Source organism: Gymnoscopelus braueri (genome assembly GCF_963280865.1).
Source record: "Gymnoscopelus braueri genome assembly, chromosome: 9".
NCBI lineage: Eukaryota > Metazoa > Chordata > Actinopteri > Myctophiformes > Myctophidae > Gymnoscopelus > Gymnoscopelus braueri.
In genome coordinates this window covers 25327819-25341129 of record NC_137610.1, presented here as the reverse complement: position 1 = coordinate 25341129, position 13311 = coordinate 25327819, and the positions used below count along the sequence as shown (strand labels likewise).

Here is a 13311-nt window from a genome sequence, read left to right as displayed (position 1 = left end):
AATTAATTACTCAAATACTGTACTTGAGTATAATTTTGAGTTGTCATTTTACTTGTGTATTTCCATTATATGCTACTTCATACTTCCACTCCACTCATTTTGAGGAGGACACTTCACTAAACTTTTTGGTGGTTTTGATGTGTATTTAGTCAGGGTCACAGTTCAAATATTTTTCAAAAAGGAGTATTTCACCCCAAAAAAAAACATATTTTCTATCAATTACACACCCCATGAAGCATTGAATTCATGGAGTTTTTTTCTGTTTATGTCCCATTCCTAAGCCAATAATTTGATGACCGGCAGGAGACTCGAAGTATTGATTGAGTATTGATCGATGACCCGGTCATCACATTATTGGCTCAGGAATGCGACAAAACAAATCAAGGTTTCATGGGGTGTGTAATTGATAGAAAATAAGTCATTATGGGGGGAACTACTCCTTAAAAAGCTCCAACAAATAGTATGGCACTGGCTTAACCCATTAATACCTGAGATACGATTCTACAAATGTCTTCTAAATCCTAACAGTTTTCTGAAAAACCTATGTTGCTATATTATCAGTGGTGCTCACACTTTTTAATGTCATGGACCACCCACAATTATTATGTATTTGGCCGCCGACTCCATCTCAACATATTTAGTTCCAGGTACGCCCAACAATTTGAGTTAACATATATATTCAGAGATTTCAAACATTTTTATGATTTTTCAAAAATAGCAGATCTACAAGCTCATAGCTTGTAGATCTGCTATTTTTGAGTAGCCAAAGTATAAAAAATGGTTAAAGTGGTTACACAGATGCTTTCCCAGTTTTAATGGGTTAACGGGACAGGCTTCACCTTAGGGGCACTTTCACCGGCCCATAAAAAAGTGTCTCACTTAACGTTATTTCCATTCCTTGTACTCATCACATTTCATTTCAGCATTACATTGGTCGGGTGCTGGGTTTCTTCATTTAGTCATTACAGCATGTCTTTTCAGATACACTATTTGGAACATGTTAATATTCAGTGAGGAAAGTAAATAAGTAATTACTCAAATACTGTACTTGAGTATAATTTTGAGTTGTCATTTTACTTGTGTATTTTCATTATATGCTACTTCATACTTCCACTCCACTCATTTTGAGGAGGACACTTCACTAAACTTTTTGGTGGTTTTGATGTGTATTTAGTCAGGGTCACAGTTCAAATATTTTTCAAAAAGTTGTCAAAGGAGTATTTCACCCCAAAAAAAACATATTTTCTATCAATTACACACCCCATGAAGCATTGAATTCATGGAGTTTTTTTTTGTTTATGTCCCATTCCTAAGCCAATAATTTGATGACCGGCAAGAGACTCGAAGTATTGATTGAGTATTGATCGATGACCCGGTCATCACATTATTGGCTCAGGAATGCGACAAAACAAATCAAGGTTTCATGGGGTGTGTAATTGATAGAAAATAAGTCATTATGGGGGGAACTACTCCTTAAAAAGCTCCAACAAATAGTATGGCACTGGCTTAACCCATTAATACCTGAGATACGATTCTACAAATGTCTTCTAAATCCTAACAGTTTTCTGAAAAACCTATGTTGCTATATTATCAGTGGTGCTCACACTTTTTAATGTCATGGACCAACCACAATTATTATGTATTTGGCCGCCGACTCCATCTCAAAATATTTAGTTCCAGGTACGCCCAACAATTTGAGTTAACATTCAGAGATTTCAAAAAAATTTATGATTTTTCAAAAATAGCAGATTGTAGATCTGCTATTTTTGAGTAGCCAAAGTATAAAATAATGGTTAAAGTGGTTACACAGATGCTTTCCCAGTTTTAATGGGTTAACACGGGACAGGCTTCACCTTAGGGGAACTGTCACCTCACCGGCCCATAAAAAAGTGTCTCACTTAACGTTATTTCCATTCCTTGTACTCATCACATTTCATTTCAGCATTACATTTCACCATATATACATTCACTAACAGACTCTGCCATGTATAATTGCACACACAGCCTCTCTCACTGACACGGTCCAAGATTGTTGACACAGCTTGCAGTGCTGCACTTGGATGAAGTAAGGCAGGCTGCCAGTTATTGTCAGCTCAAGAAAACAGTGAGACAATGAGGCAGTGAAAAGTGAACCCTTTTCCCACTAGGGATAAAGAATGACATAGTCAGCACGCTGATAACAAGAGAGTCTAAACGCCCGTTTGTGGCTCTGCTGCTCCTTAGACCCAACCAGACTAAAAGTGGTTTTAACTGACTAACAAAGAGAGAAGGACACACATATCCATTTATAATGTCTGATAGGTTTGGCAACAATGCCTCTTTTAATTTGCAGTTGTGATATACTATCTACTGTATACTGTATATTATGAGTACCAGTATATACATCTGTTGAATAAGTGAAAACAAAACAATGTGCTTCATGAGTAGGCCGACAAGTGGGCCAAATAGGCAGCTCCAAAAGAACAAACGTGGAATGTTGTATACAACCATCATAAATATAATGATGAATGTTTATTATTATAATGAGCTGCAGCTTATTTGCATTTAAAGCTACAGACACAACTAAAATAGTGCGCTTCTCGGAGTACAGAGACCTCCGCCAGGCCTGGTTGCCTACCCAAGGGAAGTCAGTCATGGGGTGCAGCCGTTAGAAACAGGCCCCGCCCACAGATTTGTGAAGGTAATTACAGGCAAACGGCATGGAGTGTCAAAATCCTGTTTGACGTCATTGTCACATGACTCAGGAGACCATTTGTGCCTAATTTGGTGGGTGGACGTTTTTGTGGTGGAGGTTCTTCCTTGGCTCAGCGATTAGCTGTACTCACACACACACACACACACACACACACACACACACACACACACACACACACACACACACACACACACACACACACACACACACACAGGGGCGAAAACATAATCTCCCGCCCCCGGCCCGCGGCTGCTCCGACCTGGCAGAGATTTTTTTTTAAAACAGCCTGCCAAGAAAACGACTGAAACAGAGGGGTAGAGGCATCCAAGAATGCATAATCTGAGTCGAATTTTCAGCACACAACTTCAAAAACATGTTTTGAGTAACTCCAAGAGATCTGTATTATTTTGATGAAAAGCAGAATAATACATGGCCCTTAATGGGATATTCTCCATTCACTTTTTGGCCTGAAAGGAACTTTAATGTCACATAGTTGAGGAAGAAGTGCTGCGATCCATTTTGTGCAGTTTCATCACTGAGCCGGCACTCTGAAGCTGAAGTGGAGAGGAGGTGGATTGGTGGTTGTGTATTGCATTCTGTCATTGTTGTCTGACTTCAAAACCTCCTCTGAAATACCCCCAAAATCTGACAATATTAAATTCCATCTAATACTCCCTGACTGCCTTTGAAATGACACCGACACTATGGAGCTGCAATCTGTGGGCTGTAAAGAGCAGGTCCATGTTATTGAAATAAATCTGAGGCTTGTAATAGGATTAGAAATGAACACATTCACGATTTGGCTTATAGAAGTCAGAATATCGTTGCTGTTGAGCAGAAACCTTGTATTTCCAAAACCGTTACTTTTCAGGAAATGGAAAAAAATAACCTGTGTTCTCCTCTCCTCTCCTCTCCTCCCCATTCTTTGGGACATATTATACTGAGGGAACATTTGTGTATGTCTGTGGTCAGAGAGCAGTCAGACCAAACAATTGCGAAGGTTAAGTGAAGTCCCAAAGCACAGTCATATAATACAGCAAAGCATACTACTAGTATCATAGTCACCCAGTGATAACTATGGACTTGTCTCAATTTTGATTTGCCCTGGTGTAATGGGAGATTGGAGTTGAATACTGAGTCTTTTAAACCAATCCATTCCATATAGCAGTTGGCTGGGGACTCACAGTGGAACAGATATACTGACAGGTGACAGATAAGACACAGACAGGGATGGCAGAGAGAAAGAGAGGAGATATACTGTACATAATAAATAGTATATTCATTAATTCATTCTCCATACAGAACAGGTGCTATAGTAGTGGACTGCATTAATACTAGTGTTGAATATCTGTTAATAAGACCATTTCTTAAAGGTTCTATGACATTCATTTTCATTTTTCTCTTTTTTTATTTTTTATGTTTTTAGGGGGGTTTCATGACCTCAATTAGACCCCAAAAACCTGAACTTTGGAACATTCAGTGGATTTTCTGTGGTCTGGGGTTTTCTGAATAATTAGGCTGAAAAGTAATATGTGATTGGCCCCTGGACTTTGATGTCACAGTCCATTAATCCCGTCCCCTCTCCTCTCCGCCCCTCCCCTCCCTTATCCATTCCTTTGGGGGGGAGCGGGTGGAGCAGAGGCGATGATTGACAGTAAAAATCCCTCAACAGCGACACCCGCAGGCAAAGATTTCTTTTTTCATTGCAGTTGAAAAGGCTTTAGAAATCAAAGAGAAAAAATCCTGCCATGGATCACTGGAGTGGATTTTTCAGTTAAAACTTTTAATACACGTTTGAAGGACCATGATAAATACTTGTAAAGTGTTGTAAAACTGAATGTCATGAAACCTTTAACTCATTCAGTGCCACTGGCCAAAATTCATTGTAAAAAAGTGCCATTCAGTGCCACAGCCAAAATTCATTGTAAAAAATAAAGTGCTTAGGAGCCGAGATACAGCCTTTTTCAGTAAGAAGTTAAACAAGAAGCGAATGGAGCAGAACATTTTCAAATCATCATATCTTGGGTTCTGAACATTTTTTTTAAAAAAAGGGTTAGGGTAAGGGTTAGAGTAGAGCAAAATCCAGGTAATAGCGTGTGAGATCAGGCTGTAGTAGATCAAATTCATCATGATCCAAAATTCGAAATCGAACAAATATAGTTTTTATGTGTGTAAAAAACGTCTTAAAGACAGACATCACCTTCATGAGTACGCATGGTCCAATGCCTATTTCAGACATGCTTCTGGTTGGGTGTCACCACAGCGACAGTGGAAAAGATAAATCTTTCTCACTGCTTTTTGCTGGCTCCGACTCCTGCCAGAGCGGAGAAAGTGGCGGTCAGTTCCATGACATGGAAGCAGAGTACAGCTGCTGGCGTGAATTCAGTGTAATATCAGAGTAAATTTAAAGTGTGATACTTATGAAAGTATCATCTCTATCATCTCTTTTAACACCCGACAGCAGGGTCAGTACTGCTGCTGATGCCTCTGCAACTATCGTAAATTTTTACTTTCTGACTATATTGCAGACATCTGTTTGCTACCTGGGCTACCTTTTACTTTTTGGATACGATTTGTGGAAAAAGGTAATAATCTCACTCTCCCAGAGCTCGACGCAGCGGAACCTCATGTCGGAGAAAATAGTGGAGAGTGAGGTTCCAAACGGCGCTAGAGTGGAGATCATTATTGTAGTCTAGAACACACAGCCCTTGACAAGATGATCACTGAGTTCATTTCTGAGACTTACTTTGGTTTGAAGTTGTGGATCTCTTGGGCTCTCATACTGTGTTCATGGCTGCGTGAATCTAATTTTCACTTTCTTCTTTTATGTGACCGATTCGTCCGGGGTTTTCTATTCTATTTACGCTATTGTAGTTTAATAACACTGTGTCCATTCTGTGCTCTCTCCCTCCAGTTGAGTTTGACGACTGTGCGAGGAACAAAGGTGTGACGTTTGAGGTGTCGGACCCCAACTTCCAGGTGGACGGGGATCTGAATCTGGTTCCGAGGCAGGACGTCCTGTACTACGGACCTGTCATGTTCATCCACGGGTTGACCGCTGATGTGGATGACATGGCACAGGTGGACGTCACTGGACTGCCAGTCAAATCTACTCACAGTTTACAGGTGAGCACACATTTATAGCATGGATGTGTACGTGTATAAACTTGTTCTGTATATGCACACATGCTCATTACGTGTGCCTCTGTGTGGAGACGTGGGTTGGTTTTTAGATGCACCTGTGACAAGGTTGTTGCAACGTTGTGTAGGCTACGTATATGAAGAAAGACCTCTCCTCCTGACTTCCTCTGCTGGTCCTCCTTGCCTCCGTCAACTCCAACCTGATTAGGAGGAGTTTACAGGAGGTGTCATCTGTCTTCTCTGCTGCAGTCCTCGGTGTCCTGCTGATGTCATTTCCTGTGCTTCGTGTCTAATGAATGTCTCTTATTCACAGTGTCATTCACCTCTCATGTGTCGATGTCTTCCACTGTGGTTTATTTGGTTATCTTGTCTATGGTGTTACCTTGGCCTGCAGTAGAGGACATAAGTGAATTAGCGGCGGTATGGTACCTCCACTGTGTGTATATATCGTCGTTGTCGGGTGCAAACCTTGTATGCCCAAAACTGTTATTTTTCAGGAAATGACAACCAGAAAGAATCTATGTTCCAAAGGAACACAGATTCTTCCAATAGTTCCAGTAGTTATTATTTAGTCACAAGCTCTTGTTAATACTCATTGGTTCAATATTTATAAAACTCACAGACCGACTTAACCACTTTCACTTTAAAATGTTTATAAAGCAGGGCATTAATTTATGGAAAAATATAAAAATATCGTTTGTGTGTGTGTGCGTGCGTGTGTGTGTGTGTGCGTGTTCTTAGCTAAGGATGGCAATGTCTGTCTGTCCGTCCGTCCGCCCGCCCGCCCGCCCTTCCACCACTTTCATCCCCAAAAACATATCTAAAAAATATTCTGGCTGCATTGCCATGTAATTTGCTGTGCAACTACTCATCATGCTCAATCCACCTGCCCCAAAATAGTACCTCTAGTCTTGTTTTTGTTTATGCACTCGTATGTATTTGCGTGTGGGACAAGGGAAGGAAGAGATATATTTGTGTTACTACTGTACTTCTATGAGACACCATTTCATTTTTTTCCCCTCCAGTGCATCAGTCCAAGTCAGATCAGCAGTATCCCTCTTTAGAATATTTCTGTGCTAGAAGGTGCGATTGTCTGACCCTTCATGTAATTCCTCTCTAATATAATACAAGGGCGAATTCATTGACATAACAAATGGTATCATGACCGGAAGTATTGCAGTCTAGTGATAATTGATAAGGTCTGTGACAAAATGAGAAGATAATCCATTTTTAATTTGTGGGTGCAGGCTGTTAGTTTGGTGTAATACAGGCCCAGGGGGAAAGAACTAGCTGATGAATGGGTTCTATTATGAGCAAAACCCTGAATTCAAAGAGTAATTTATTCCCTTTTTTCACAACCAATCAATATGAGAATTAATGGAAGAATGCATTTCAATTTAACACATGCACGATAAGATATAGATTTTTATGATCTTTCTTTGTTGCTTTGGTGCTCAGCATTAATTAATCTTAAACTTGTATTTACATTGTATGCAATTAAAACACATTTAATGCTAGTGCCAGAAATATTTTATATAATAGTAGCATATATCCGCTGAACATGAATATAAATATCTTGGCAGATGGATTGATGAAAATGTAATTTAAATTTAAATACCATATAGACAACCTTCTCAGGAAAATGCGACAAAAAGTGTGCTTATTTTACAGAAGCAGAACCAGCTTCTTGTTTTCTTTTTTTTGTAATTTAAATGTTTATAGATTTTTTAAAGTGGTACAGAATGTAACTCTGGTACAATGCAGCATAATACAACAACATTAGAATACAGCCAGTCCAAGAAAATAAAAGTAAAAGCACAGCGTAGCTTATTAAACCAAGTTTTGAAACCTTGACCAAACCCAAAACGTGACATGGCGACGTTCCGCCCTGTCAAATGCCGTCGAGGGAGAAGGCGGCGACCGGGGTGGTGCCCGACGCGTGCCACCACGTGAGGTGCAGCAACCTCCTCAGGTTATAGCGACTCCTGCACAAACACAATGTCAGCTTGTTTATGTTTAAGATAGGTCAATATTTTCCTTCTTTTAACTGGGTTCCCATAACCATTAATGTTCCATGAGATAAACCATATTCACATCCTATCCATATACCCTCTACGAAGCAACTCTCTCATCTAAGCAGAAAAAATACACAAAAATAAATATGCTGCTGCTGTACCATTAATCTAGTTACACACTTGACACACGTATCCAAAACCATCAGCAAACAACAAAAGCAAACAAAACAAAAATAAAAAGTCCCTGTCCAAAGACTTCTTGCTACGTACGGACAGTTATAAAAAAACAAAAAAAAACTAAAATAAACAGCACACCAGTTTGGTCCGCACGGTGCCTCGCACCGTCAGCCAACCCACGTAACCTAGTTAACTATGGGGCTAGATAACTTCAGGCTGCAACTCTAAACACTCGCCCACCATACCTGAATGTATTGCACTCAAAAGCGAGCGTATGCCTGATGTCGATTTCTCGGAGTAATTTTCGGGCTGTATTAAACCCTCTTCTTTTATCAGCTAGCTCCTTGGACATGTAAGGCAGGGGTTCCCAAAGTCGGGTGACGGTGGGGTCACGAAATTATTTTGGGTCATAAAAAATTAATTAAAAAAAACACTTTTTTTTTTTTTTTTTTTTCTTCAACAGAATGGATGAAGTACAACCTAAAATGATTACAAATAGTACATTTTACCAGTTTAATACATTTCAAATGCGCACCGAACGTGCAAGTTTATGTGCATAAATTACCTCCAGGTTTAGGTGGGGTCACGAGTCAATGGCCGCCTTATTTTGGGGTCGCGGGCTGAAAAGTTTGGGAACCCATGATGTAAGGGATAATTGACAGCCTGCATCCATTCCACGATTGAATTCCTCTCTTTGCCTTGGCCGCTTGCAAAACTTTCTCCCTCGCAGAGGAGTGCAGAAAGCCACCACAACCCTGAGTGGCTGATTCTGGTCAGGTTTAATAGCTGGCACGTGATGTATTCTCTCAACCTCATATTCTGCATTTCATTCAATCTCCAAACCCTCGGTCAGGATCTGCTGCCTGCATTTCTCCAAATCGCAGCTTCCAAATCGTCTTTCAGGACAATCAGTCGGACGTTGTTACGCCGACTGCGGTTCTCTAAATTTTCAATACGGTTCCACATAGCTTCCATGAGCTTGTCGTGCCTCTCACTAGCCGCGCACAAATACGCTGTGTCGTCCTCCATATTAGAGATTCTTCCCTTTGTCGTAGTCACTTTCTCCCTAATATATTTCACCCTTTTAAATCAGAAAAGGTGGAGTAGATCGTGTCGAAATAAGTTACATTTAGTGTTGGGTTTTACGGAGCTCTATCAGAGTGCAGCCATCTTGCACGGTGTTCCCACGTGACTCCAGAACCAGCTTCTTTATGATTAGTATGATTGTTGAAGCACTTATGATATTTGGATTATGGGAATGTAATTTATAGAAATGTAGAACCTTCCACTCTTAAACCCCTAGACACAGACTATCATTATGTCCTCAGACATATTACTGGTGATAGCTATATGGTACTCACCATTAAGTAACGTGGGTTGTTCTTCTCTGGCAGAGAGGTGTAATAAACACTGGTGTCTGTTCATCTATAAAGCCCTAGTCAGAAATATAACAACGATGCTGGATTGGAACTTTTGACACTCAAATGTCTTATGATTAAGCTCGCCTGACCACTTGGAAAGTCAGCCTTTTATTTTTGCCCCCCAAATTCTTGGAATGATCTTAGACAAATCAATTCTTTCCTAACCTATCAACAATTTCAAACCATGATTTCAAACCTCCCCATCTCAATGTGTAAATAAATGTTTCAATGATAAAATATATATATATACAGTATCACAAAAAAGACAAAGCTTGTTTCCTTGACAAGAAAATGTTTGAGAACCACTGCTGTAGTGTGTGATGCTCCATTATGTGAGCGGGACATTAAATCTCCGCACCACAAATGAGTAATGACTCATATCAAATACAGCATTGAGAGAGGAAATGACAAAATGGTCAAGGATGTGACTTGACTGCCAAAGCAATTCTTCTCTCAGTCGATGACGATGACTCAGTCTGTCTCTGTCTCTGTCTCTCTCCTTCTCTTTCTCTTTCTCTGTCTCTGTCTCTCTCTCGCGCACGCGCACACACACACACACACACACACACACACACACACACACACACACACACACACACACACACACACGATCTTTCTTTTACATGCATGGTGAATTTGTGTTCATGGCACTTTCAGCACTGCACACTTAAATGAACTGATGATCATAAAAAGAGATAAAGTGACAGATGGACAGATAAACAAGAGAGAAATACAAATATATGGAATCAGGGCTAATGGGGTGGCATTCATTTACGAAGAGGATACATTAAAGATTCATGGCTGAATTCTCTTAGGGTGTCACTAAGCTGAAAGTACGATATTAATCAGAGAGAGAGCGAGAGCTAGAGCGAGAGAGAGAGAGAGAGAAACTAGATCCTGGACTTGAGCAACACCAGATGGCGAGGGTGGACCCCAAAACAGCCTACAGGAGAGAGGTGGACAACCTGACACAATAGTGCCAGGAAAACAACCTTGCCCTCAGAACAAAATAATTGTACTCTTATTCAGTACAGTACATACACAAGATGTAACTTGAACCTTGAGAGAGGGAGAAGGGGTAGAAAAGCATGATGATTAAGATGACATGATAGATGGGGCGGTAATCCTAGAATGCCTTACGGCGGACTGTCCTTGACGATAATGTGGCTCTTTGTCATTATGATCCACGTGCAGATCACGGATTGGTTTTTAAACGTCATATCCACCATTTCTCAGATCAGTGGATTTGACAGCATGCTCCATCTGATGCACGACCCACAGTTTGCCCCCTAGCTTTCCTATCAATCCTTTAATCACAGATATCACACAGCTATGACCATGTGCATTAAGGCAATTGATGAGGTCACTGCTTGCTTGTAAACCAATAATGGACCTTCTACACACACTGTTGCTTTTAGTACTTTAGACACTAATAGGACATATCATCTCTTACTCTAACAGCTGGGCAGCGCTCCGTTTAACCCCTTCAGGCCTGCTTGGTGCAGTCTGCGTCTTTTGACAATTGGAAGGTCACTCCTCAGTGGATTCGATACCGGTGGTCATTTCTGAGATCACTGTGTGTGTCTTCAGTGTGTTTATGAAGGCGGTTTCGTATAACGCTCCACTTACTGTCTGTCCTCCCCTGGCTGAAGGTATGGTAGAGTGATGATAGTGGTGGTGCTAGTGGCGGGGTAAATTGTGAGTGTGTGTGTCTGTCTGTCTAGACTGTTTTCTAGACAGAGGTAGCAGTAGAGCTGCAACTATTGATTATCTTCTTGGAGATTATTCTACTGATGACTTTTTTATGCGCCAAAGGCAAGGGATTATGTTTTCACTCGTCAGTCTGTCCGTCCATCTGTGAAGAGCTAATCTCGGGCACCACTGGACCGATTGGTGTGAAACTATGCACGCACACTCCCGGGAGGCCAAGGAAGAACCTCCACCCAGAACTTTTTTAGTCAGCCTGTTATAGCGCCACCATGAGGCAGACTTTTGCAAAACATTTTTTTTACTACTACTACTAGTAACGTACAGGTTTTGTCCAACCCTCATGCAAACCGGTACACATTATCTCATTATATTTTTCATATTCCATTCTGATTGGCTACGATTGGCCTCGGTTTGCGGGGGTTGGCCCCTTCTGCACAAAATGACACAAATCATGAACGGAGTGTCCGATTGCCGTGAAGCTTTGCACACACTCTACAAGTAGCCCAAGGAAGATCTGGCACCCCAAATGTTTCAAATCGGCCTCATGGTGGTGCTATAACAGGTTGCAACAAAGCCCTGGGTAGGCAACCCGGGCTGGTGTGGATCTGCGCTCCGAGGAGCACACTTTTCTGTTAATTAATCGAATAATCGAGAATTGAATCAATTAGTCTGAGGAGTGGTGCTGTTGTCTGGACACAGATTCTCTGCTGGCTGAAGGGAGGGGGGTAGGGGGGACAGCGGTAGCAGTGATGTCCTCTCTGGGTCTGAGCGTTAGTAAACAAATGGCTCCATTTTGACCTCCTGCCTGCTCTCTCTGTCATTCTGACAGGGGTGAGAGCCTCCCCATGCTCCAAGCCAGCCACCAGCAGCACTGCATGCTGTGCACACACACACACACACACACACACACACACACACACACACACACACACACACACACACACACACACACACAGCCAATTAAACATTGCACTGACAGCCTTATATTAGGAAGGACAAAAGAGAGACTGTTTATGATGCAAATTAAATCACTAAATCTCAAGAGTTTTTTAAACAGTGTTTGAAACAGCTTGACTCGCACTTGTTTTTGTGTAACTTTCAACGCATTTTCACAGCTCTTTACCTGTGACAGCTTTTGTTGCTGTGGAGGATGGAATGCATAGAATAAGTCACTCTGCGATATATAGTATAAACACACGTGTGCGTGTGTGTGTGCGTGTGCGTGTGCGTGTGTGTGTGTGTGTGTGGGCTTTTTCTACTGTGATCAGACTTCCTCTCGAGGTCATACATGTTAACAGTAATAGTAATAGTGTCTCGTTCATAGCCTCAGTGACAGACGTGATTTTCTTCGACCCCTCAGCCAACAGAAGGACCCTGAGTCTGACTGCATCAGTGATCACAGAGGGAACACATTTCTCACAATATAACAACCTTGGCTTTTGTTTGTAACAGCTGTAGGTTGGAAGATGAAATTGTATTATTCTATTGTGTTCCCAAGCATGAAAACAACATTTCAAATGATCTTCCTCTGCATAAACAATAGCCTGGCTCGGTGAAAAGCATGTCATTTTACCTGCTGCCATTTCGTGTGCTGGATATGTTTGGTGAAAACCTTGTAATTTTTTGTCTGTTGTTTGGATAAATGTGCCATTCAAAAAATACTATTTCTTTTATAAACCATGGACTTTCTATATTTGATTCGTCTGTTATTTCACCTGTTACTGTATGTGTTCCTTTATACTCTATTCTCTCTTACAGTATATCCTAACTTCACCCACTCGTTTACACCTGCAATTGTGTGATGGGACAATTCTGGTCTCTCAATTCATCTTCACTCTCTTCACAGCTCTGCTACTTTTCAATTTGTCAGTCTCTGCGTCAATATACTGCATCTGTGACACTACTAATTACACGAGGAATATCAACTAAACAGTAGATAATATATTGAAGTATTTCCTTTAGTGCTTGGACACAAATCATTGAGCAATCAAATCATTGATTATATAAGAAACCATAACTTTAAAAAAAACATAAATTTGTTTTTTTAAAGTTATGGTTTCGTCCATCATAAAGAGTGTTTCAATAAATGTATTTATCTTTTGTACATGATTGGTTGACTCCATTCAGTATTGTGATTAGCTAGCAAGACACC

At 40.8% G+C, this 13311-nt stretch overlaps 1 protein-coding gene across 1 annotated transcript in view; it reads left to right on the top strand.

The window, feature by feature from the left end:
- LOC308092245 (cadherin-13-like) overlaps positions 1 to 13311 on the top strand; it is a gene marked incomplete at its 5' end in the record, with an annotated part of 141355 nt that overhangs the window by 30614 nt on the left and 97430 nt on the right. The window contains one exon of the mRNA XM_080438090.1: positions 5610 to 5821. Within this exon, the coding sequence (XP_080294216.1) occupies positions 5610 to 5821 (212 nt within the window). The remainder of the gene's footprint in view (positions 1 to 5609; positions 5822 to 13311) is intronic.